The following is a 27,937-nucleotide window of genomic DNA, read 5'->3' as shown; positions in this document are numbered from 1 at the left end:
AAATGAAAGTCAGGATAAATCGTGCATAATTCAATAGCATAACATAAAACATAAAATACCACGCATCGATTATCCACGAAACAAAATTTCATTCGTCGCAGGACGTTTCGAAAACGGAGTGCATTAGGTTGCCCCAAAAAATGTCCTCTCCTAATAGGAACGAAAACCGAAGATACAGCACAGAAGCGATCGTTCGCACCTGGCAACACATCCGATCCCAGGAGAAATCGTCAAGGAATGGTTGACGGAATTAAAAATCCCTGCACCGCTGGTGAGACAGTGACGTATCGAGAGTGGGGAGCACCAGCTGACTGGCCTCTCGGGTGAAACTGTCTCGTCGTTTGCTGCGTGCTGTTGCTTTGACAGTGTTATATCAACCTCTCCGAGAGTGCAGTCGTCGCACTTTCTTTCTCCGCTAATCTCTCTCCGCTCGGCCGGAGGTAACGTATTCTCGGCTCGATCTTCGCACCGATACGAAACTTGGTCACTAAAATTCTCTTATACACAACTAAATAGAATTTTAAATATACTTCAATTTTCAACGATATTTCATTCGGAAAACCAGACGAAGAAGGATCGAGAGTGTATCGGGAGCGGAATCCTCAGTCTCGTCCCTTGGGCCGTTGAAATAACCAGGACACTACCGAGAACGATAAAACAAGTATCTGCGTGCACGACAGACACAACGTGGTTCTTGTTGAGACATTCTACGAATTTGTGCTGCGTGTTGTGAGTGATAAAGCGTCTTATCGTCCCCCGGCAAACTCGAACCGTTCTCGTGTCAACAGAGAGCAGACGTTTCGGTTTAGTCTTTCCATCGATTTTTTTTCGTTTTCGTTTCTTTCTGTCTTTTTCCTTTGTAAAAGAGTGTACCGAGAAAAAAGTTGGTTTTTCCTGGACAATCGGAAGCCGGCTATTAACCAGCAGAACGGAGAACAATGCCGACATATCTGAACAACTACCCTTGAGGCTATCACACGTTCACGCAGATAATAATTCGGCCGTTGAGTCATGCTTTGCCTTCTTGCGCTACGTCTAAAGGTAAATACACTTTTCGCACGGTTCGCTACGATTAGCTCTGATCAAACGGCTTTTGCTCGCGTGTCTTTTTTGTGTTGACATTTTTATTGACTGACTGCTAATCTTTATATGTTTATAATTTCTGGGATACTTTGAAAAGGATAAGATAGAAATTTCGATGTTCCTGTAAGATTTTTCATCTGTCGAAGCTATTATTACGAAGACACTTTTACACTTTTGTTTCAATTTATTTTATTTCGATTTCTCGGTTCTTGATGATGGTAATTCTGAGTAAAGGTTCGCAGTCTAGTTTTTGGGAAATGTATTTTGCATGGTTGTTTTGTACGAGTTGCGAAATTTCTTTTAATTTATATAATTTATAATAATTGGGTGTTTCTTATAGAAACACAAATAGATTATGGGGTCTCTATGTACCCCTGGTTTTTCTGAGTTTCTGAAATGTAAGAAAGTGTTCATATTTAACGGACTTCATCAACAATTCTACTTTAATTCTGTTGTAACATCTGATTTTTTGGACATTCAAATAAAATTGTCCTTTATTCTGGATTTCCTAACATAATTCACGGAAATAAAAGTGTATACACAAAGATCCTTAATCTCGCGATAAAAGCCTACAAATTCAATGTCACTCAAATATTAGACATGCATCGATAAAATTAGATTGCAGTTTGAAGTACAAAGATAAATAGAACGTCCGTTTCACGTTTCATATCTTAATCATAACTTTGTAATGAAATATTTATTCACTGTCCGTTACGTGATACAATTTCATTGTTTAATTACAAAATACGCTGTCAATGTTTGTGCCAAAACCAGTGGAAGGCCTTGTGCAACAATAACTCGTAATAAGGAAGAGAGAATATTATGTAAACCTTGAATAGCTTTTAAATGCTTTTCTGAAATGATGTAATAACACTGATAAAACAATATCACGAGCAGCAAAGGACAAGTTTATTCTCTACCGAAATGTAGTCTCAACGAAAATCTAATTATCACGTACGAGGACAATAAAAAATTATAATGAGCTGGAAAAAAGAAAAAAATGCAAATGTAGTACTCCAAATAATAATTTCATGAAATTAATGCAATATAGAATTAAATGCATTGTCATTACATCAATGCATTAAATGTCATTTTGCATCACAATAAAAATGAATGTCATAGCATTCTCGTTCGTGAACGTGTTAAGAAAACTAAAATACCTGTTCGCGTATTCCCATCGAAATTATTTTATCTCGTACCAAGCGAAGTTATTTCAACCATAAAGATTAAACGTAAATTTGCAGCTAGACCGCAAAGAGAGCACGCAATTTTCGTGTGCTCAAACTATTCTATAAATGTTCGTAAAACGGGTAATTTTCCGGCTGATGTATTTTAGAGGACAGTGAACGCTCGGACTAGAATTCGAATGAACCGTTCATTTTCGTTGTATTATGTATGAATTAATCTGTCGTGGAGGCGCTTTCGCGTCGCGTGCAGTTCATTTCCGCGTGGAAGTCGAGTGTGTATCGGGCTTTCGAAGAAGCAAGAGAATAACCGAGGAATGGAGAAGGGGACAAAGACAGAGTGAAAGACACAGAGAGAGAGAGAGAGAGAGAAGGTTTCTACGCCAGATGCACACGGTGCAGCTTTCACGTTATGCAGTTTTTATCGACTGACAAAGGAAACCGCGAAACTCGAAACGAGCGTAATGCATAATTCGCGCGAGGCTGCGCGATGGCTCACAATCAGTTCCATTCTGTGTCCTCTATCGAGGCCGAATCGCTTCTAAAGCTGGAGATACACCAGCAAGTAATTTTCAACTTTTTCCCCAACTGCAATATGCAGTAGTGTTTACACTTTTATTTTATTTTATATTATTTTATTTTATTTTATATTATATTACTTTATTTAATTTTATATTACTTTATTTTATCTTCTTTGATTTTATTCTATTTTATTTTAATATAGTAGGACCTCCATTAACCAAGTCACTATTTTCCACGATCCAAATTATCCAGTACCTAACTTACGACTTAATGAATCCAATTCTTAGGTTACACCTCGAAATTTATACAGTTTTACAAATACATGTTGAAAAGTTCCTCGTCAAATCTCCATCCCCCCTAACAGTTAATCATTCAGATAATTCGAATAATCGGTTTCACTGTAATGGTTATCATAAGTGAATTCAACTTGTCCTTAGTAATCTCAAATGCTTCTACACACGTCATCAGAGTCGCTATCAGAAGAAAATGTTGCAAGTTTCTTGCTAGCGTATGTACTCTTCCAAACATGAATTCCCTCTTGTGCTCTTCTCCGTCCTCTTTTCAAATTTCCCGCGCTACTTTCATGCGCTCCGAAGAAAGCACTCGCCCCTATCTCCCGCAGATTATCGTTGATTATTCCTAATTGCGATTGGACTGGGTTGATTCCTCGTCTTCCGTGTTATTTAAACTCGCAGCACGTTTATCGCTTTCGGAATTCTTTCTATTCGTATTTCTGAGAAGTGGTAAAGTATTTTGAAGTACGGTAAAAATCGTTACACTTCTAGAGAATTGTTCGTTGGTGATTAATCGATTGCGTGTGCACGATTTGCCACGTACATCCGTTGTTTAACTTTTTAACCGTGCACTTTCGAAACGTGAACATTCATGACAGTGTAAATTGAGACGAATTAAATTAATATAGTAAACACTCTATAATTATTAATTGCAAAAACGTCATAGAAACGCAAAAATTATTAATCACATTCCTAAAGAACTCCTAAAAAAATTGTAGTAACTAAAATTATTGTAGCAAAGTATTAGCTTAAATAAAAAATTTCAAATTATTTTGTATATTAATGAGTGACATTAAAAATGGTAAAGAAGATACTTACATGACTAAAGTAATATTAAAAATGACTACGTAATATTAAACACATTTTATACAATTTATATTTACTTAGGAGAAACAGAAATACTATTTTTGAAACGTTCAGAAATAAAAAAATTCTTATTGTCAATGAATAATCGCAAATTACACAATTTCTTTATAATTTTCGCATATAAATATAGAAATAAAAGTTATACCTGTTCCATGCTCGTATATTGAAATTTGATTTTACTTATATTATTATTAATACTATCGATGTTATGGCGAAGAAAGGAACGAAAAAAACGTTAAAGCAAAGGTGAATCGTAGGCAAGACGAAGCTATTTCATCGTAAATATTGTCCGCCATCTGGTCTTGGAGTTTATGTTCTCTTTTTTACCGCGTTCCTCGCACAACACGTTGCTAGATTATCGAAGCGCGTTATTTGTAATCATGCCAGTCCCCCCTATCGACCAATTAACAAGTAGGTCACCCGTTCGTTTGTGCTTACCAAAAAAGGAAACCGCGCCACCTGACGAAAAATTCAATCGATCTATCGATTCGGTATAATCCCGTTCGAAATTCCACTTAATTAAACCCTGAAATTTACCGGCGAACACCTCCGCGCGTCTTATTATCTACATTCGCTTCCTTTGCAATTAGTCACAGATTGCATCTCACGTGCCGAATCCAATTAGAGTTGGAAATTTTTCTCTTATCCCGGCAGAATGAAATTTCGATTCGTATCCACATATTTGATTAATTAATGGGAAATGATAATATTCGAATTTAAATGCCGATTCAAGTGCATCCATTGTGCATTTGATTGCATAAAATTCAAGAAAGGCTTCTCTTAATTGTATATTATTAAGATTGTACTTTAATGTTCCAGTAATTGAAGGATATTGTACTGCTTTGGTGCAGCAATCTGTTTAATTTTAAAGTTAAAGAATACATGATTCTTATACAGAGTGTTTCGTTAATAATAAACATCGAAATATAAGCTTAATTGTAAGAATGATTATATTGTTTCTTTTATATGAAAAACGTTTTACGCTTCTTTTTATGAATCGTACTATTACAAACGATTTTAAGGACTCGAAACATTTTGTCGTTTAAATTCACTTCAAAGTAATATTAATTGTAGATCGCCCGTTGTAATAAACAAATGTTAACTCTTTGCGCTCCAAATATTTTTCAATATAATTAATCTTCAATACCACAGTAGTTCATTTTAAAGCGACAGCTTCGAAAACCCTAAGTTTTGGTTTACCAAAGAAAAATGCTAAATATTCATGCATTTCAATTTTGTTGTCAATTCGCTTTATTCCAGTAAGAACAAGAGAAAAAGAATTTCACAATTTGAAAGTTACGCACCGAGGTGTTAAATACTAGAAAAAAAAGAAAACTACACATCAATCTCTCGTTATTTGAGTAATTCAATTATTCATTTGTAGCTTTTGAATTTAAATGTCAAAGCTCGAAATCTCCATTATGACGGAATTCGGCCATGAAAGGTTAATTGCATGGCACCTGTGATGCAAATGGTATTTCTATAGCAGAGTTAATGGAGTACGAAGGGTTAATGTGCAAAATAGTATCTGTAAATCTTGCAACGATCTTAAAGAGGATAACAAAATATTTGCCATTTATACGATGTCTTCAAGCAGACGGTTGCGAGCATAGAGGTTCATAAAATTGCAGCGTCAGTAGTATTAGTTGCACCCCAACTCGCATTCAAATACATATCGCGTGCAAAATAGGTATTGATTTTGACTCGGTAATAGAACCGAGTAGTTGCATTCACTTATGAGCTAAATACGGAGAATTTCATCGATCGGCTTCCATTGGCATGCACCTCGGTGTACACCTTAGCTTGATGGAGCCTTAATTAATTTTACTCTCATAGAATTTCAGCAGAATAGTCGGCGTACCAATTATCCTAATTTAATACAGAAGTCTCATGGGTTCCTTAGAAATTTCTCACAATATGTTGCGTTAAATATTTTGCCGTTTTCTTTCGACACAATTGAATATATCGTCGAAAAACAATCACAAGTGTGAGGTAATAAATTTATTATTCCAAAAAGGTGAACACTTGGTTTGTTAACCTGTTAACCGTGGAATATACTGTGGATCTAAGATACAGTGATACTAAGATACATTTTAATGAAAAACCAATGCAAAACAAAGAAGAGTTACATGTTTATGAAAAAAATAAAGAATTCATCGTTGAAAGAATTAGTATCATTTCAAGCTTTAAGTTGACATGTATACTCGTTAAAAATTTATTACTATATTTGGTATATACACTAAATAATAGAAATTGATGAACGAACGAATTATAATTAATTTCAATTAATGAATTATAATGAATTGATCTTTCATGTTTCTTTTTTCATTCTTTTCAAAGAGTAAACTGTGCATTTCTTGTAGTTATTTAATCAATAATATATACAAATAATGAATGAAAATATATTGGCCTATTCCAACTCTTGTTCTGCAATTTTTACTGTTGAGTGAACTTCGCAATCATATCGGAGTACATAACGTATTAGACATCCTGTGCGCACCGACGGTAAAAAGATAAAATAAATTCTTAGAGGCGCACTCAAGTGGTATAATAAAGGAATATCTAGAGGGATACGAGCTGCCAAATATGGCTTCCGGCGCTCATTATGTGGTCACACTCAGTTGCTGACTTTTATTCGAGCCCTCCGCGCTCGAACAGAAAAGAAACGTGCGGCGAATTTCAGCTTACAATCAATTTTTTAATGCTGGAACTACCAGATGAATTGAAACGCTCTTTTTCAATTATTTCAAGGTTACGGATATTTCTTTAAGTTATTATTGAATCAATGAATATTTTAAAATATAAATCAATTGAAATCTTAATAAATGTACTGGATATTTTATTGCATACTATTGCATATCAATTTTCTGTGTACTTCGTTTCGATAACTATAAAGCAGAATCGTATAAAATATAATGTGATTATATATCACTGGAGATGATTCAAATATAATACTTCATTCGATATGTAATTAGCCTTTGTAATTATCAATTGTTACTAGTGTATTATTGAAATTGACGTAACGAGTTTTAATGAATAATTGCAAATAGTAATTTGCAGTCGAATGAAAAATTGCATTTTAACCCATTTGAATAGTGAATGAACAGTATCATATTATTAATTTACTATATTATTATGACTCTACATTATGATTTATGTACTCATTTCTACACTTCAATCATTCGAACATTATAAAAAAGAGATTGGCTGTAATGAAATATTTTTCATAATATGTAATTGGACTCACACGTCAAATCGATTAAGTTCATTGTTCGAATATTTAAGATTTTAGTGCTAAAAAAACTTGACCAATTCTTCCCTTTTCATGTCTAAAATAAATTCCCCTAACAATTGTACCAACTTTGCAAGGTAACAGAAACTTCTTTAACCTAGAAATGATACCAAATTTATTCCAGAAGCCAAAGCAATTAAACTCCATAACTTAAAGCGATAAGCACAAGCCGAGCTCGAGCAAACAGTGCATTGTCGTTTCCATCGATTGTGCTGTATTATTACTTACATTTTGTATCTTGCATAAATTAAATTAACCCTTTACGGTCGAATATCACCGTAATAGCAACTCCGAGCTACGATGTCTAAACTTGAAGACTGCAAATGTATAATCTAATTATTCAACTCACGGGAGACCGACACTTGGTTTCTTTTTCTTTTAGTATTTAAGACTTCGATGCATAATTCAGATTTTTATGAAAAGGTGATATATTTCACTTAATAAAATCTTGTAACTATGAAAGTTGCTACTGGCACAAACGCTGGTCGCGGACATGTTAACTAATCTACCAAATGAATGGCTCACATGCTTACATAGTCCTTTTCGCATGTTCGTAACATTCCATGTATGTATTCGCAATGAAGTAAAGTTTCATTATGAGCGAACGGGCCTACGAGATGAAAAGGATCAAGGATAATAGAATTTACACTAGCCAGCAGAGTGAATTCGGCTCGTATAAGTATACACCGGCGACGTATCGCTTTGTTTAAACACTGTGAGCGCCTCAATATGGTTAAACGTGAGAACAAACACTCGCATCCTTCTACGGTATGTCGCGAATAAACGGATGTGGCTTGCGTTCATGTGTGTGGAAAACCCTATCACACGTGTAGCTTGTCTACGGTGACGTAACGCTTTTATCATAAGAAAACAATTGAGAGCATTCCGTTTGTATGTGAGCGCGTGTGGCGCGCGGTTACACGAGCTTCGAGCGAATTAAAAGGAAAATAGGAAGAAAGAAAAGGAATATTTTACATTTTTTATTATATTGATGTTTGACGAGTCTTTAAAAGGAAATTCTGAAAACTAGCTATAAGCAGTTATATGCCTTCCAGTGACTGCCACTGCTAATTCGACTAATCATTATGTAAAACTTTTATATTGGGTTTACTGAACACATTGATTTGACGCATACTCAATTTTAGTGAAATTGTTTGGTAAATTTTAACACCAATTTTGATCGATACAATTATACGAATATGTACACTAATTATTTATTTTTAAATCTCTGATTTCCAAGATTTATAGGATCATCAATTTTTCTAGGAACAATAGAATTATGTGTGTAATAGATGTTCGTAAAGCAAGTGTTACACGCGTTTTTCTCGAAACATTGTCTTTTAAATTGACAGGGCAAATATGTTGAAAATTAATCCGTCGGTTTAAATGACTTGAAAAGAATGGCCAAAAGTATACTCTCTAACTGTAAAGTGACAAAAAAGGCTGAAAAAAGCTTATTCTTGCTTCTTTAAATTCAGTACCTCGGGCATTTCGTGCACTTTAAGAATATTGTGTTCTTTTCGTTTCAGATTTATAGTCGAGGAGCTAGAAATTCCGCTGTTTCGAGTAAATTTTCTGAGAACCATTACAAAGAACAGCATAAAGGCCATTAAATACTTTTTATATGTTCAAAATTTGCGTAATTAAATAACGAAAACCTCAAATAATTATCTCTTTTACTTTATCAGAAGAAAATCCCTGAAAATTGTCTTTATCGAGCTATTTGTTTCGGAATCCCTTTTAATGACAGCCTTCACTGGATTCGGTAATTATTAAATAACACGTAAACACGAACACAGATTTATTCTTTAAAGACGTTCGCATAAAACTGTAACAATGGAAAACGATACGCTCAGCGTTAGATTATTAAAATAATTTCTTATTGTACACGGTTTTCACGAAATTTCTTTCAGAAATTGGCAGAAGAAAATATAAATTCAGTATCGTTCTGGTGTTACAACGGTATGCTGGACTTTCTTTACATTTTTCTTCGCCGATAATTACCGGCTACTTGTTTCCGATTAATCGGAGATTAATTTCCGCCCCAAAGTGACTGGGATTTTTTGCTTCATTTGTAATCAGGCGAGCATACAGAGGTTTGTCAAAGCGAACGTGTATGCGAGCAGAGGGGAATTTTACTCGGAGGTTTCCTCTCCTCGTCCGGGATATGACGATATCCCCCTCTGGTTGGCCAGTGGCGTAAGCAACCATAAAAATATGTGGAATACGTGCGGTTTCTGGCGTCTGCAATAACATTAAATAACGGCTTACATAATGACAGTATTAAATTCCCGATATATCGTTATGGAAATATCCATATGTGTCTTTTGCTAAGATATTAAATCCGAGAATAATTCGTTTCCGCTGCTGAAAATCATTCACGTATTTTATATTTTCAAACTCTACCGTCAAAAGGAAATTATTTTTATTTGTATTATTTCATTATTTTTTATTATTTTTATTTGTAGAAATAGTGCAAAATTTCTTAAATAATTATACATAAATACTGATTATGTCATGCCATATTAATACTGAATATAAGTATAAAACATCTCACGAATGGAGAGCTATTCCAGTGATAAATAAAATTTATCGTTATTAAATTTATCTCGTAAATTATTGTTAGATAAAAGCCACGACTAGCATTCCGTGGGTAACAAGGATTAAAAAACTCGAATGTATGTTAAGTAATATTGTAACGGAACCAAGATATTCGATAATTAAATACAAGCTTCACACTTTCTTCCCGCGTCCGTTTCTATGCTCTTAATTGCGCGCCGCAGGAAGACCGCGCCGCTAGACGCGATGGAATATAAATTTCTCTAGAATATCGTTTTCAATCTCATCGTTGTCATGCGATAGCCGTTGGAAAAGAAGCGTATCGCGTGAGAGACTTTCACAGCTGCCGCGATCTGTTGCTACCACGTAACTGCTGTATCAAAGTTCCGAGCAGGAACGTAAGGCTAAACGTACCGGTACTTTGTATATACTTATTCCTACCGAAACCAGTCAAATAATTGATTATCTAATGAAGGTAAACAAGCTGGACGATAAATTGTTTTATTTGCATAGAGAAATAGAATGAAAAACAAAAATTGGAAAACGGATTGATCGGAAAATATAGGAATTGATGTAAAGTTAAATGAACGAAGGGAAACGTAGAATTTTAAATCAAATTTTGAAAACCATAGATTAATCATAAACTGAGTTACTCATTAGCCAAATCGGTTAACTCCACAAAACAGGAAATGGACAAAGTGATGCAATAGCTATACATCGATTTTTAAAGTTTCCTTTTAAATAGAAGATTACACAATCACTGTGAAACGTATTTTTGTTCATCATTATAAGTGTAGCTTTAATCTAAAAAATACGTCAAATAAAATAGTATAGCTTTAAAGTAATTCTTATTATTACTGCAAGTTTTGCTTGGAAAAGAGAATTTTTATTTCGTGATGCTACACCCAATAATAAGGAAATTCGTTTTGAATATGAAAAGTTAAGAGCCAATGAAATGCTTTAACAATAAAATCTTAACAAATTCAAAAAGTGGAGTTAATCGATTTAGCCAATGAACAATTCAAATGTTTCTCTTACTAAAATTATAAACCAGCTACTCCTTTTAGTACTATCATTCGTCTTCTCAAATGCAGGCACAACATTTGCTCTAATTAACCGTGCCATGGTAATCATAGTAATGACTGCTTAATGGAAAGCTCCCTTTGGTTCGCTTCCAACAAGGTAATTACAGCATGAACCAAAGAAAATGAATTGTTCTGCTTTGTTTTTCTAATTACGTAACTCTCTAATCTTAAGAAAACGCTAATTCGAACAAGATTTGAAATTTTTCACACTACGTGTTTAGACTTTTCACCTAAATTGCATTTTCATTCTGCACAGTTAAGAAATGATTATATTAAAAAAGGAAAACAAGAAATTATCAACTTTAAAAATGTGAAAAATGTTAAAAAAGTATTTTGCTCATAATAACCAAGCAATTTAATAATGCATATGTTAGCACATCGTGTACCGGCTAATTTTTAAAAAACTGAATTCGGTGGATTCTCAGTGAAATAGATAATTAGTTCTAATCAAATTTAATATTTTCGTAAATACTGTGGTAATTAGCAAAATTACAGAGCTAAGTGTCTTTACATAAAAACGGAATTTCTCGTTACCGGTATGCAATTTGTTAAATTAAGTTATTAATGTGTTAAATAACTGTACACAAAGTTCACGCTAATATAATTTCACCATTCTGTTTCCCTTTGTTTTTAAAAAAAATCTGACAAGAAGATTTCGTGCGTCGGCGCGGTAATCCTCGAGCTTCATCAGGGGCAGGATACACGCCATTCAATTTTCATTATGGCTCATGATCAACGTCTTTTAAGGGCACGAATATATTGACCCCGTTTCAACAAGGAAATTACGCGCTATCTTCGAACAAAGGAAACAAGTTGGTTCCGCTGGTCGTACAATCTTTTTGCGCAACAGTTTCTTGTGTGCTGCTTGAACGGCAAGAACGGAACAGACACGCATCCTCTGCGAGATTTTTGCCGCTGACAGTCGCATAATATTCAACACGACGGGCCCCGCAATTAATTTGCCCAGTTGTTAAGCAGTTCAGAGCCGCGAATGGCATAGATAACCAAGTTTAGTTATCGTTAACGTTTCCATAGCACACGAACATAACTGAACGTGTCGGGTAAACGTGGATCAGCGATACGTTTTCGGGGATTTCGAATTTAAACTACGCGGGAAGATCGGACTTGCGCGGGAAATTCAAACGTCTTCACGATCGAAAGATTGGCAACAGTTAGAAACAAATTCTGCATTATTTTGGTGAAATGATATTCCACTGCAACTTCGAATTCGTATAAACTAAATTAGAAATGTCTTTCTCGTTATGAGTTCTATTGTTACAATAGTAATTAATGCAAATCAGTATCGATGTTCTCCGTTAAAGTTTCTCCTATATTCAAGACCTGACTAGACTGAGATAATGGAAATGTTAATGACATTCGTTTTTCCTATTTTTCTTTGCCTTCTATTTTCTATGTAATCAAGTTATAGAAAGTAAAGAGTGACAGCTACTAAAAGCATTACGCATCGTTTAAAGCGTCTTCCGTACTTTGTGAGAGTTTTTATTTCCAAAGATTACTACACGCTTGCGAAAAATGCTCGGTTGGCAGCATGTTAATGTTCAACGAGAACATTTGTATATCTGCACAAATAGTAGAAGCTGTTTTAACGAATTGCGTACTATATCATTATATGTAACAATGCCTTATATCATTATGTGTAACAATGATATAACTCGACAATAATATAATTTAACGATAAACTTGATTATTCCATTGTTACTTTATATATTTTACCACATTCAACATATTTCACTGTATTTAATATATTTTACTATATTTAACGTATTTCACTACATTCAACATATTTTACTATATTTTATATATTTTATTACACTCAACATATTCCACTATATTCATTATACTTAATATATTTGTACAAATGGCACAAGGGTAGTTCGCGTTTCGTTCGAACACTGTGTTTGGTGTTTAGAACACATTCGAGCAACTCGAATACCCATCGCTAGACGTAGGTAGTTACGCGCTTCCCTGGTATTTAAGCTGCGTTCGCACACGCTTGCCTTATTAAGCACGCACGGTGTTGCGTGTTGAGACTTGCCAGCCGTGGACGAGTGGTGCTCGCGCTTAAAGAGACACTACAAGGCTACTCCTTCACGTTTTATGCGCACTGTGCCCGGAGAACGAGAAGTGTCGTTAACGATATATCAGCCACCGTGTTGAACGCACAGCGACGACTCGAATGACGTTCGCAGACTGCGTGGATCCCGTGCGCGGAATTGCAAAATACGATATTAGACACCCACTCGGATCGGTAGTTTCTTTCAATAGCTTCGCCAACGTTTCCATTCAATCCGCAGAACTCGAACGGAACAGATAATCATACGATTCGAGAATGTTTAACCCTTTGCACTCGTATGTCATACTGGAGATGACAATAGAAATTTCTTATACTGTATTTGTGGTATTTGAAAGAGTACCATACTGTGAAAGATTAGAGAAATTAAATCTTATTATAATGATAAATGAAATAAATATGAAGTGTTGAATCTTACCTTCATTTCCCTAGAAATAAATACAAGTTTACAGCCAACAACGTTGAAAATAAGTCTAGTGCACAGGGTTAACACGTCAAATGCCGCACGATTTCATAGAACAAAATATATAAAATGGGAAAAAATATAATATTAATTATGGTACGTTCGTGTAGCTGAATGCCATCGCATTAGGTAGCATTATTTATAATATAGAAATGTTTTCAAATAATCGTTGTTTGATTCAGGGAATTATAATAAATCTATTTCGTCGGGGATCACCGGTGAGCGATTACACTGATTCTTGTATAATATCTTAACACTAAAACTACCAAGCAATTAGAGTAACGTATTTCTAATTTTTTATGACAATTAGAACAATAGGTTTATTGAGATTCGATAGGACTCTTAGTCTGGTACCTATATAGATAGACTTTAATTTAAAATCTTTCGCGAAAATGCCTTCATAATTTAAATACTTACAAATTGCAAAATTCTGAAGTGGGTCAATTTGCATGTCCATTATAGAACTTTATCGAATTTCGTTGAATCTGAATTAATATTGAGAGTCATTGATAGCGCCATCATAGGTTTGTTCGTCATTGCAGTGATGGAATTAAGGTTGCCCTAGGGAAAGGGGAACACGTACCGCGAGTCATGGCGGTAGGTACTTGAGGGTCTCAATTGATTTGCTGGAATTGATGTACAAAAAGGCCTTTAATATGCGTCGATTATCTTCCCCCACGGTTTCCGACGATTATCCAATAGCGGTCTTGAAAGAGGTGCAAAACCTCGACACCACGACAATATTTAAATACTTTATTTCATCGGATCATTAAAATGTCTTAGTATGCGTGTAACTTACATAAAAATTTCGATCGATCACGGTATAACATTTTAATATTTATTTTTTATATAATATATGAACACGATGTGTACTAGCTAATTTAATGAGATCAATTTATTATATATATAGAAAAACTCAAATATCATGTTGTTATGTAATATATTCTAAATATATTATCAGTTCTGATGAAATTTAATATCTTTTTAAATGCTGTGGCAACTGGTAAAGTTACATAGCTAGTTATCTTAATATAAAAACGAGATTTCTCGTTATCAATATGCTGTCAGTGTTTTTATTAACTTTTTATATTTATATATTTTCATTAATAAATGCTTTAATATTCAATGGTATATTAACTATTATATTGACATTACAGACTGACTCAATATATTCACATAGATATGCATTTGTTGTCTACTATTTTTAGAATAATCTTTTTTCTACGAATACTATGTTTTGCTTCTTATCGTACACACATATTGACGTCATTAATATTATCATACTTACATCAATAATTTAAAAAGAACATTAAAGGCATATCGATTTTTATTATAATTATTTATAAAAGTCCGTTCTCCAACACCTTCGATGTCACGGGCATCATCGACGTCTTACGCACCTTCCGAGTGGTACTCATGGTCTCGTTGACAAGTGAAACTTCAAAAATCTCTGTATGCCTTAAGAATTTTTGAAATGCTATGTCAATGTAATATCCAAGGTAAACGAAATAGATATCTTTAACAACTACCTGTTTCGAAATATTCATATTTAATATTAAACATTACAAAAGCCAAAAATCATTAGCATACAAATTATTATTAACTATAAATATATATTTCGTCAATTACAAATTAGAAATATAAATTATTATTACATATCTTATAATACAATTAACATGTGGTTAGAAATAAAACATCCATATGTTCTACTTATAAAATATTACATTATTTCATTTTTCGTTTTTTTCTAAAGTTATCTAAGGGCAGGTAAAGGATTTACTCAAAAAGAAACAAAAATTTGTTGTGACAGTTATATTCGAGTAAAATTTGAAAGGGAAATTATCTAGAAACTTCATTAACCTCGTACAGCTGCTGAACGTTAGTCACCGAACATTTTCCGCCTCTTTAAAACGCAGCTGGATTTGTTCAACGAGTATGAAAGTTTCCCGATAGTTTATAAACGGGTTGTCATTTCAATGTCACCTGTCTGTTCCTCGAGCGTTAACCTATAAAGGAACTGAACCGAATATCCCCGGTAAAGCTACATAAACATTAAAAAAGATTAATTCCCGGTAACTCGGTCAACCGCGGTATCGTTCACCCTTTCAAGTTTCATTCTGACCGCCACTGGCGACCCGTTGGTCTACGAAAAAGTGAGTACCCCCTCATGGATGACTTCGCTACTAGTCTCGAGAAGTTCTAAATTTGTCACCGTATTTTGAAATGCAACCTACGGCTCCACGCTGGCGCAAATATACGATTATAGCCGTCATAAATACATTCTTACGCTTCCAATAAACAATGCTACACATATATACGAAGCATGTAGAGGAACATTTTTTCCCCAGTTAAAATTCAAATAATCGACAAAGTCGTTTCTAGTTAATCTTCTTCGAATATTTAAAAACGAGTATCTTCGTAGAAATCGGTTAACCATATTAACCCCTTGCAGTTGAACGTCTCCGTAATGACGACCACGGGCTTCGATATCTAAACTCGATAATTGTAAATGAATAATCTAAGTATTCAATTAACGATATTCAATTATGAAAAGAAATGTTAGAAATTTAAGACAGTCTCGTCTGCTAAGAGTTAATAGAAAATTGTCGATCGTTAATGGTTAATAAATTTCCTTCACGTCGATTTCGACTGATGCAACTACACGAAAAGGTACAATTGACTATGTTTAAACTTCCAATTTCTAAAACTTAAACGAACCAACATTAAGTTTTCTATGAACAATAGAATAAACAGTACAGCAAGTATCCGTAAATCTAATGTTAATTTTGATCAGGCCCTAGGGTCTTTTTCAACCCAAATCGAGATTCACTTTTGCTGTGATTCTTTTTACGAGACGGGTGAAAGTTAAAAGAGACTTTTCCATTGAGTACAAAGAAAACCTACCAACTCAATTGATTGCGTGAGTCATTTCTCGTGACTCAGACCAGAAACCAGTCAGTTAAAAATCTAATATTTTTCTCATAACTTTGTAACAGGATTTAATATGATACTCCTTCCATTCACGCGGCGTATCCATTCCACGTGAATTCATTTTGCACGAATGAAAATCGCGTAAATAAAGTCAAAACACAGTCAATCACAAAACAAAAAGTAAAGAAAGGTGATACAACAATTACATATTGATTTTTAAAATTTCCCTTTAAATGCAAAATCGAATCATCATAAATGTAAGATTTTATAAAATAGTATACTTTCGAAGTAACCTTCATTATTATTACAATTTTTCCTTGACCAAAAGACTTTTTATTATTCCCTGGCACCAAGCCCAGTCATAATGAAATTTATATTACATCTAAAAACTGACTAAAAAAAAACAGTTAATGAACCGCTAATGATAAAATCTAAAAAAATTAAAAAAGTGGAGTTAATAGATTTGTCCAGTAAGCGACTCATATGTGAATAAAGCATGTATATTAAAGTTAAAAGATATTTTCCGTAAACAAATTCACCGGTCAGAAAGCTATTAAAAAAGAGAGTCGCGTAAAAAAGATGCCGCGTAAATGAAGAGACGAGTTTACAACATTCCTTTTTGTTTCTCCTGATAGAACACGCCAACGCCGTTTGTCGGGACAGACATGAAATACCCCGAGCAATCGATAAAATTCTCAAATGGAACACGTTTCGAACGCGATGATCGTAGCGGTCAGCAGCGTCACCTTAAGGGTGAACTGAGGAACTAACCCCCATTGATTTTTCGCGCGAGTGTGCCGCCGCCAGTGTAGTTTACCAAATAAGGAGAGGCCACGAGTCGCGCCGCTGCTCAACGTCAACCCCCGTTCGCACGGCAACATGGCGGTCCGTTGAATGACAGTTGTTGCACTCGCCTCGAATACTTGTTGACCACCCCCGGGCTCAGAACGTGCACCTGCCAGCATCATGCATCGCCGTTGTCGGCCGCGATTACGGCAAATCTTCACCGCGGTGAGTTCGCGCACGCGGATCGTTCAAAAATCAGTGCCATTACCTTCGCTACCCCTTCTTCAACCCTCCCGAAGATGATCAGTGATTTGATCAGTTCGATCCTTTTTTCTCGTTTCGTTTATCAATTAACTATTACGTTTCATCGAAATCAAAATTTTCTTATTGCCAATGTGCCCCCATTTCGTAAAATTACTTTAAGGGTTGCGTTCGAACTACGTTCCTTTACGTGTTTACGTGGACAGTTATATTATATTTTGTGACTGATTCCTGGTTTCTGTGAAACGGTTTTCTTATTTTTCTACTTTTGAGAAATTCTTTGTTTTCTGGAGTCGATACTGTGAGGACACAATGCGGAATCCAGGTACACGGTTCTTGTGCATTTGTTCAACCCCTGTGAAAATGTTCAGTGATCTAGCTAGTTCGATTCTTTTCCCTTGTCGGATTGATAAATTTGACATTTGAAATAAGAATGTTATTATTGCTAGTGTGCTCCCGTTTCGTGATGTGACTTTAGGAGTTGCGTGTGAACTACGTGCGTATACGTGTTTACGTGACCGATTGTATCATATCGGGCGACTGACGCTCGATTTTTGTGAAGAAGTTTCGTTATTCTGTCGCTGTTGAGAAATCCTCTTCTTTTTTAGAGTCGATACTATGAAGATACAGTGCAGAGTCGAATGGTACACAGTTCTGCATCGAATCAACGCTGGAATTTCGTGTGTAAACATTTATTCTACCCTCGTGCTGTGCACGGATGTTATTTCGGATCGGATTTAATTCCTCGTGACAAAAGCGCGATTGAATTTTCGTAATCGCCCACGGTCGTTTTATCGGTGTTCGCTCGATAAGGGAAAATAATTTGTAGAGAACATACGGTGTTCGATACACTTTCCGAGTGACTTTATTGAAAGCTTTTAGCGTGGGTAAACGAATTTTTCTCGCCGGCCGTATCGGGCTATCTTGCGGATCTATGGGGCTTTAAGTGACGAGAGAGGTTCGTTAGCAGGACATATACTTCTCCGCTAAAAATAACGGAGACATTCACCGGTACATTGGAATTTCTCAGTGCACAATTTTAGATCTAGTAAACCCGATCGTTGTCCTTTTATTCGTGACATGGCTTTCAGCGAATTCCACTGTTTACCGCGATCTTATCGCCTCGGCGTCTTCGATTAGAGAATTATTATCTGATAAGTCTTTCCCAAGCCCTGCTCACAGCTGCTATAATATATATTGATCGCATCTTGTCCGCAAAACCAACTGACAACTTCTTTGTCTCGCGGCTCTATTAATAACAATGAATAAATACGTTAAACGTTATTATAAAAAGTTAATGAAGTCTACCCGTGAGTCGAAACCGCTTGCGTGTCCCTGCGTTACCGACAGAGCGCGCAGTTCTAATACTTAAATTTTACTTTTTATTCGAAAATTGATCGATTGGACAGTATTTGCTAGAAAGTTCTTTCATTTTTACAGATTGCTTCAGTATTATCCTATTAATCCATTATCAAAGCAGTATAATATTCCTTTAATTAATATAATATTTTGCAAGTTAGACGCGAAGCGTTAAAAATAAGTAATTGTATACGATGTGCTTAAAATTAGCAGAATGAGGTTCACGAGATGCCTACCGCAAAATATTTAACATCGAAGAATAAATGTTAACTTCAGCTTACGTTTTCTGTATCGATCAGTTTGCGTAAAAGATAACGAAGTTTAAGTTAAATAGGAAAACGAAGTGGTCGCTAATTCGACAGTATTGCGACTATAGAAAGCAATTTCTAGATCTCTAGATTTTTCACCTAAGAATTTGTTTGACGAAGTTTCATGAACGGAAGTTCAAATAACGTCGAAACTTTAATTGGCAAAAGTGTGCGTAGGAAATGCGAGTCCTTAGAATACTTGGTCGCAGGTGAGGTCAGCATACATTGACTTGGCGGGACGGAATTAATAGAACGTTCGTCCCTCGTTCACGAGTTCACAGAATTCATTCGTTTCGCGGCACACATAGGGCTCCTGTGCGGTGTGTACCTACGCGTGTACACGTTAACACGTGTATTGGTAGTCCGTCGGGGATTAACACTTCGACATGTACGCGCAGATCGGTTTAGGGATCGGGCCAGAAATTCAAATTCCGTTCCGACTCCGAGTGGTAAAGACGCAAGCTCCGAACGCAGAAACTGTCCACTCGAATGTGACATCTTTCGATTAATTTTTGTTCATTTATATTAGTGTGAATCCACCGGATTTATCAGTGTTTCATTAACATTTCAAATTTTCGTTTCATAAAAATCAATAATACTTCATTTTCAGCTGTTTCGTAATTGTTTATTTTTGTTTTAGAATTTATGGCGACGCTATTTTAAAGTGACACTCGTGAGAAACTTGTTCTGTGAAATTTGTTATGACTCGCTGATATTTCAAACTTTCGTTTTGTGAATATCATTGATATTTCACTTTCAGTTGGTTTCGTTAATAGTTTATTTTCATTTTTAAATTTACAGTGATTCTTATTTGAAGTGACATTTGTGAATGACATGTTTTATAAAAGTTGTGATTCACTGATATTTAAAACTTTCTTTTCGTAAAAATCATTGATGTTTCACTTTCAGCTGGTTTCATTAACAGTTTATTTTCATTTTCAAATTTACAGAGACACTCTTCTAAAGCGACACTTGCGAGAAGCATGTTCTGTGAAACGATTCAACATTTGCTGTCGCGTTTAAGCATCTTCTGAAAAGGTTCTTTTTGTTTCGATACAGATGCCTTTCATGTTGTAAATAACGTACGAGCAAAGGAACCCTCAAACCGAAGATGGGCAAGCTCTTAAGTCTTTTGGCTCGAGATGAGTCTACCTGTTGCACACCTCAAAAATACGACGTCTTTTTGGATTTCGAAAGTAAGTCTCGTGGCAAGTTTCGCGTGTAATAACTTTTCATAAGTAATAGCAAAAACGTTAAAACCAATAGAAATAAATGAATTCTGTATTTTATTAACTGCATGAAACATAGATTAAAAACATTTAACAAAATTAGTTGAATAAAGAACCAACCGAGTGTTTTAATACGAAAATTTGAAAATATTCAAGGAACAGAATTAATACTTTTGATCTGTGAACGAATCATGTATTAATTAAAATATTTTGATGACATATTTGTAAACATTTTTGCAAAGAACAGTGGTTAGACGGAGTTATCTGGGTGATAATAGCGCTTTGTATTGAATTTCAGACGCACAACCCTCCGACTTAGAACGGGAGACCTTTGAAGCAGTGCAGAGAGTTCTGAAAAATTCAGAATCTATCTTGGAGGAGATTCAATGTTACAAAGGGGCTGGGAAAGAAATCAGAGAAGCGATTTCGGCGCCTACGGAGGAGTGTCAACGGAAAGCCTATCTGACTGTCGCTCCCCTTGTCGCCAAATTGAAAAAATTCTACGAATTTTCTTTGGAACTTGGTGAGTTTCGCACGCTAATATCGCTAACGAAAAAAAGAGAATACAAATTCATATGTATAAATATATATAGAAAGTGAAAAATAGAATATATACAATACTTTTTATCTACACCGAAAATTGTTATCTCATTAAAAAATGAAATGATTGAAATGCTTTCTGAAAATTCACATTGAAAATTCATTTTATCGGTATTGATTCTAGCGAATTGAACAGTTACTAATTTTAATGGGTAAAGTAATTATTAGTTTGAAATGTGGAATTGTATCTTTTACGATTTCAATTAGACATATCTTTTGTGTGCTTTAATTACACTGTCATTCGTTGGAACCAAATAAAAACGTGCGGACCAACATGTCGATATTGCTGCGGCAACGTGCTGCTGAGAATTATTTAACCTGGATATTCTCGTATACATACACCGGTGATCGAAAATCCAATATCGTCGCATCGGTACGAGCGAAACTTTGGAACGATGCAGAATTGAGAAGAATTTATTACCTTCGTGTAAAATAACGCCGAAGTTATCGAAGCAGAGTAACACCATGAATAAATTAACTAACAACGAGTTAACAAAATGATATTGAAAAAGGGGTTGATAAATTGGACTTTTGAAAATGTCCAATGTTCGTAATTTTCTATTGTATATAGGAAAATTGACCAACCAGGACAACCAACAGATTTTATCCATTAATATTTAATAAATACATAATTTAATACATTGATGTATTTATTGGACTTTAATAAATACGTAATAGGATTGTTAAGTTATCAAATTGCGAAATCTGTGCATTATATTATGTTATAATTGTATTACATTTTAATAATTAAACCACGGTTGCTAAAATGCTTCTAAATATTTAAATTAAAACGACGATTAATTAAACATTGATAATGGAAATTAATTGTTGTTTACCTCTAACGATCCATACTCAGCGTATAAACATTTATAAGTATATAATGGTTATTTATTAAACGTCTAATAATTATATTACTATACTAATATTGAATAATAAGTACTAAATACTAAATACTTCGTGCACTACTGACACTGAACACTAAAACCAAAACCAAATAAACTTAACGCATCTGTTTCGATTGTTTCAGAAAGGGTGGTACCGAAAATTCTGGGTCAACTATGTTCAGGAAATCTGTCTCCCACTCAGCACCTGGAGACACAACAGGCATTGGTGAAGCAACTAGCCGAGATACTGGAGTTCGTTCTAAAATTCGACGAGCACAAGATGAAGACGCCTGCCATTCAGAACGATTTCAGTTATTATCGTCGAACGTTGACTAGGGCATCCCTGACAAGGCAGGACACCGCTGAAAAGGATCTCGTGGTCGGGAATGAGCTCGCCAACAGAATGTCCTTGTTCTACGCCCACGCGACACCCATGCTTCGCGTTCTGAGTCACGCGACCATTACTTTCTTGATGGACGTAAGTGGTGTCCCACCTCTCTTCTTTTGTACTTCCCCATCTTCCATCCGTGTCCGCCGACAATTATCGATTTGACTAGACGCCAACTTACCAACCGGACTGCACATTCTTATTACCTGAATTCCGAAGTGCGTGCCGATGAAAGAACAAATCATTAACATTAATGCATCTTATTTTCTATCCCCTCTCGCTTCAATTCTCGCTGATTAATTATTTAACGAATAAAATCGCGATCCATTACGCTGGGCTCGATCATAGCAATCATTCTAGGGGAAAGAAAATTGTCGATCACAGTAATGAAATGAAACTGATCAATATTGATATTACATCAATGACATTTGCTTAATATTCGAACGAGTTTATAACTTTTGTGTCTATGTTGATTAATTGATCTTTGAGAATTAAAGGACTCGATAATTGACTTTCATGTTTGCGAGAGCCTGTTATTTTTGGTGAATGTTCGTGCGGATTGGATTAATAGAGAATTTCTGACGACGCGCAGTGCAACAGTACAATATACATACATAGCGAAGTGCGCTGAAGTAGAAAATTAAAATCCATTATGAAATGATTCAGACTGCAACCATTCTCGGAACATTTAACGATATAATAGCAAATCGGTTTAAATTGCACGGATTTAGTTTCGGAGTGATTCTGACAGTATTTATTATCATTTGTGAAATTAGGAATTTTAATATTTTCAACTTATACATATATATAAGGACAAATGATATTCGCATTAATTCGATTTTGAACGGTAATTACAATGACGGACCCTAACCCACATTTAGAACAACAGTTTTATAATGAACTGTTACTGTACATTACAATATAATATATTTATTGTTTTAGAACGAAGATGTAGCGCGCGAAAATATTACGGAAACTCTTGGTACAATGGCGAAAGTCTGCTTACGAATGTTAGAAAATCCGTAAGTAAACAAGCAATTAATAAATTCGAGGGAAATGTTCTTAACCCCTTGCCGTACAGTGAAGAGTGAGACTCGTGATAAAGATTTCTGGATTGATTTAATAAAAATCAATGTTGTTCATTGCGCATGAGTCAAAGTGAAAATCTATTTTGCTGTTATCAATTTATTATCTTTAAAGTAATTTTTCACTTATAATGAAATTGAACATTTCTTTACGTTTCATGCGAACTGTTGATAATAAAAAGTTACCCGAGCTTAGTGACAAAGAAAAATAATAGGTCAAAGGGTTAAGTTATCCAAATAGAATGCGAAAGCTTTCGGATGGATGAAGTCATTTATCGTTTCGATTCAAACTGAATTATATTATTGTTTTTAGCAATCTCCTGGCTCAGTTCCAACGAGAAGAAACTCAGCTCTTTGTTTTAAGAGTTATGGTTGGGTTAGTGATCCTTTATGATCACGTTCATCCTCAAGGTGCCTTTGTTAAGGGTTCAAATGTTGATGTAAGTATAAATATGAATTATTCACACTATTTGTAGAAAGCATAAAAATATATTTTCAAGAAGGAAATAGTGCGAGGGGTTCGACAAGAATATACTTCAAGTTAAATATATTTACATTATAATAAAAATAACAGTAGATAAAATTATCTATTAACCTTTCGAGTTTTATCAGGCTCACACTAAAATAGCTAAAGGGGTAGCTAAGGGTATTAAAAATAATTAAATAATGTATCTATGAATAATTCGAATCACTGAATGTTTATTAACGAGTATTCACTTTATTAACTTCATTTTTATAATTTATATTCTGGAATTTCTTCTCTCTTTCATGTCTATTAATCCCTTGCCTTACAATATCATGTCAGACTCGAGGCTATTTTAAATTTCCAATGTGGTTTAACAAACATAAATGTCATTGAGTTGTGTTAAGTTTAAATGAAATTTTGAATAAACATTACTGTTCTTGTTAGTAAATTGTATGGTTTATACTAAATCTATACATAGAAAGAGCATGGAATGTTTTCTTTTACTAGTGCATTATTAACGATAAATAGTTCTAACAAATGCATCTACAAAATTAAATCCTAAGGCAAGGGGTTAAATCAATCCATCTAATATCTACAAATCGAATTTTAAAAATGAGTTTTAACATACTGTAACTTACAGTGTTCAGTACATTCACTATCATCAAAACGACTTCGTATAAAAATTGTATAAAAGTTTCACAAAATCTAACATTATTAAAGATTACACTTCAAAGTTCTTCTCGCAGAAAATTACTCTCATTAAAATTTTGCAACGGATTAGTGAACATAAAATATTTGATTCGCTGTAACAACAAATATAAGCATTGGTATATTTGAAAAATCCGTTTTCATTACAGGTTAAAGGATGTGTAAAATTACTGAAGGATCAGCCACCTTGCAAGAGTGAGGGTCTGTTGAACGCGCTCCGTTACACCACGAAACACCTGAACGAGGAGAACACGCCGAAGAACATAAAGAACCTGCTGGCGGCATGATTACCGAAGCAACGTGGCTGCTGTATCAGAACCTGAGACAGCTGGTTGCTACTCTTCCAGAACCTGAACTTAGCGGCGCATCTTGTTTGTATCGCTACGGAGACGTTGAAGAAGATATCCTCGAGTTTCCACGCGACCCAAGCAAATCTCCTGTTCCTGATCACGGGCTGGGGTGGTGGACCAGATAAAAAAAACGCGAAGAACAAAAAGAAAACACGACAACAAGTCTTTCGAACCGAGTCTAATGCTGCCCGAAAACTGCCGACTTCCTGCGACGAGAACGAAATAGGTAGAAAATCGCGGGAGGAATTAAAACGAAAACAAAAAAAATGAAAAAAAAATATAAAAAAATGAAACGCGACGACTGATTGTTGGAGGCATGTTGCTGGCTCGTCGCCGCTGACGATAAACGCGATATCTTCCTTACCGATTCAATCCTTACATTGATCGTTGCAAGTTATCGTTAAGATTATCGCGACTTCTTACGTACGTTCGAGTTCCATTGCAGTCACCCAAGTATTATTCTCCTGACCGGCGTCATATAATTAATATAATTATTGCCCCCTTGGACGGAGATCGAGTTAATTGCAGCATATCAATAGCGTGTTTAGGGTGAATCCCGATTTACAAGGTTTCGTGAGTGTTATGGTGAGAGGTTTAAACAACGTTGTAGATATTGTGAAGATTTTTAGCTATTGTTTTCTTTGTTGAACAGTTGTCATCGGGCGGGGATGGTAATTGAAACAGGTGTAAGGCACGATCGTCGTTTGGTCGTTTCACATTCAGAGATACGGGAGCCGTGACTTCAGTATTCGGGGACAGTTTTTACATTTTTTTAAGGAAACTTTTGGACTTCGATGCAAGACGATGTGTTCACTATCTTTTAAAGGAACAAACATTTTCATGAACGTTTGCTATTCTAATGTTATTAGGGGGTGAAACGACTCGTCGACGTTCGTGCTTGTTATCTCGTCGATGAGCGTGCGAATGGAAGGGAAATTGTTATAAATAAGGGATTGGACATTGGTCGAAACTGAAAATCAGGGACGACTAAACGTTATTTCGATCCGTTATTGTCGTACGTATTTATGATGACTTTGGCGACAACTATACCGTATACTTTGCAGGAGATTCTCCTGCAGTGACTTCCCCCTTTCTCCTTTTTTAAGTGAACCTCCTGCATAATAATACAGAATTGAGAAACCAAAGATATTATTACTAATATATACCACTGCTTTTGTTATGCATTTATTATTACATAATATTTTTTATATGGACGTTATTTGCGTCTTCGGCGAAAGAAGTCGCGTGATGCAACACACACTCGACCGAGACAGATTCTTCTATCGGAGCAATATTATTCCTCGCGCTGGCAGTCGCATTGTACACACTCTTTCTAAGTGCACGTCTACAGATTTTAAGTGTACGAAATCAATTTACTATATACATTTTCTTGTATCAAGACTTTTACTATTTGTATCCAATGTTATGACATTGCATTATGCATAAGGGATCTTATCGCAAAAGCTGTCTTGGTCGTTTCTCTGTTATATTTTTCTGTGGCGTATTGTACGTACTACCAGAATGAATTATTACGATTAGTCGTCTATCAAATGGAACGTAACTTTCAATTCGGGAAGCTCCGATAATGAAGAAACATATTTATCGAAATATATACTGTTCTCATACACGTTTCGAGTTTTATGAATCGTTTTGAATTTTATATTTGATACGTGGGAAAAAAGCAACAAGACAGCTTTTAGAAATGAATTTCTTACGTGTTCATTGTATTTTCAACGGTTTTTAGCGATATTTATAATAACATTTGCCGTTATTGTTTTGTCAAGTGTGTCTACTTGCGAATTAATTTTTCACCTGTGTACGATTACATCTTAAGGTAATATTCTTCAAAATGGTTCAATCGTGCAAACTGATTTCTTTAAAATAATTCGATTGTTCGTCTCTTATGTCGTTCTTCACTTTGCTTTTTATTCTATAAAGCTTCCACGTCACTTAAATTTTACTTATGTATGTGAATTATTCGAATTGTATTTTCGATGCAAGTAATTATCAATTTTTTAATTCCGTTATATTTAATTCTGACTGTTTAGTTCAATACTTAAATCAGTAAATATATTGCTACAATGTACTCATAACTTTTTGAAATAATATTTTCTTTAGAAGAAAAACATGAAGGAACAAAAGGAATTTGAATGTAAAAAGTCTGAGAACGGGTATTGTATTGCATTAACATTTTCGGCTTCGCATATTTTTATAAAACCACACGCTTCTCACTTTTGTCTTCCAAACTTTTTCAACGATTCTTTCGACGACGATCAATCGAAATTGTTACACATTCAGCGGGAGGAAAACAGACGTCATTATGGAAACAAACATTAAGAATTAATCGCGTGACGATTTTTTGAACGAAATTCATTGTAATGTGCTGTATGATTACCAAGAGGAATAAACTTTCGAAATTGAGAAATGCGATAACTTCCACGAATAAATAAGAATATCTATGTACAAACAAGACTATTTCATACGAACATTTTTTTTGTATTCATGAAATTCGGTTCAGTCGCTATGAGAATTTATTCAATCATCCGTCTGTTTCGTATTAAAAGAGAAGAAATGTTTCTTGTTGTAATGTAAATATTTTCTTATGTATGTACAGATTTTCTTTACCTCCAACATAATCTATGAGTTTCAGAAATGTTGTTAGATCTTTTGTTACGTTGTACCTTTATGTACTGAAATAATAATTACGCCGTGCACAGAGTTTCGGTTTGAAAAGTTTCAGTGAAACCTTTTACGACTATTTCATTATTAGCGCGTTATATTATCCATTTGCGAACATTGTTATTTGGAAATGAAACTGTAGACACCCAACAGTTAATAAAATGCATTATATAAATATGTCGCATTTAGTTTCGTTATTTAGGTGAACAAAACTGAAAAGAACGTTCACGAGTTTTGAATAGATAAGTTTTCATCAAATTAACGCACATGAAACTATAAGGTGTAACAAATTGAATATTATCACCGACGAGGAACAGGATATACAGGACATCCTACTTCATATCCTGTGGCCTAAAATATCGATTTTGTAAAAAAAGCATAAGTTTTGATATACTCCCTATGATTAAAAGTGTCCAAGTTAATAATTACATTTGAATCGATAATTAAAGTTGGCAAAATTGAT

General features: G+C 34.8%; 1 protein-coding gene across 9 annotated transcripts; it reads left to right on the top strand.

The window, feature by feature from the left end:
• Positions 1 to 329: 329 nt before the first annotated feature.
• LOC116425391 (CYFIP-related Rac1 interactor B) lies at positions 330 to 27,651 on the top strand. Of its 9 annotated transcripts, none has more exons than XM_031973007.2 (8): positions 330 to 1,041; positions 17,007 to 17,382; positions 20,145 to 20,281; positions 20,613 to 20,837; positions 21,942 to 22,276; positions 23,129 to 23,208; positions 23,585 to 23,711; positions 24,595 to 27,651. In XM_031973007.2, exons 3-8 carry the CDS (start codon positions 20,197 to 20,199, stop codon positions 24,730 to 24,732), a joined length of 990 nt encoding a protein of 329 aa, XP_031828867.1. In that variant the 5' UTR covers positions 330 to 1,041; positions 17,007 to 17,382; positions 20,145 to 20,196; the 3' UTR covers positions 24,733 to 27,651. The 9 variants fall into 9 exon arrangements, with proteins under 9 accessions (XP_031828867.1, XP_031828869.1, XP_031828866.1 ...); XM_031973009.2 differs by having other exon boundaries at positions 20,036 to 20,281; XM_031973011.2 differs by lacking the exon at positions 17,007 to 17,382 and having other exon boundaries at positions 354 to 440; positions 566 to 1,041.
• The last annotated feature ends 286 nt before the right edge of the window (positions 27,652 to 27,937 follow it).

This window comes from Nomia melanderi, chromosome 4, assembly GCF_051020985.1.
Source record: "Nomia melanderi isolate GNS246 chromosome 4, iyNomMela1, whole genome shotgun sequence".
Lineage (NCBI taxonomy): Eukaryota > Metazoa > Arthropoda > Insecta > Hymenoptera > Halictidae > Nomia > Nomia melanderi.
Note: the sequence above shows the minus strand (reverse complement) of the source record. Positions and strands in the feature narration are given on the sequence as shown.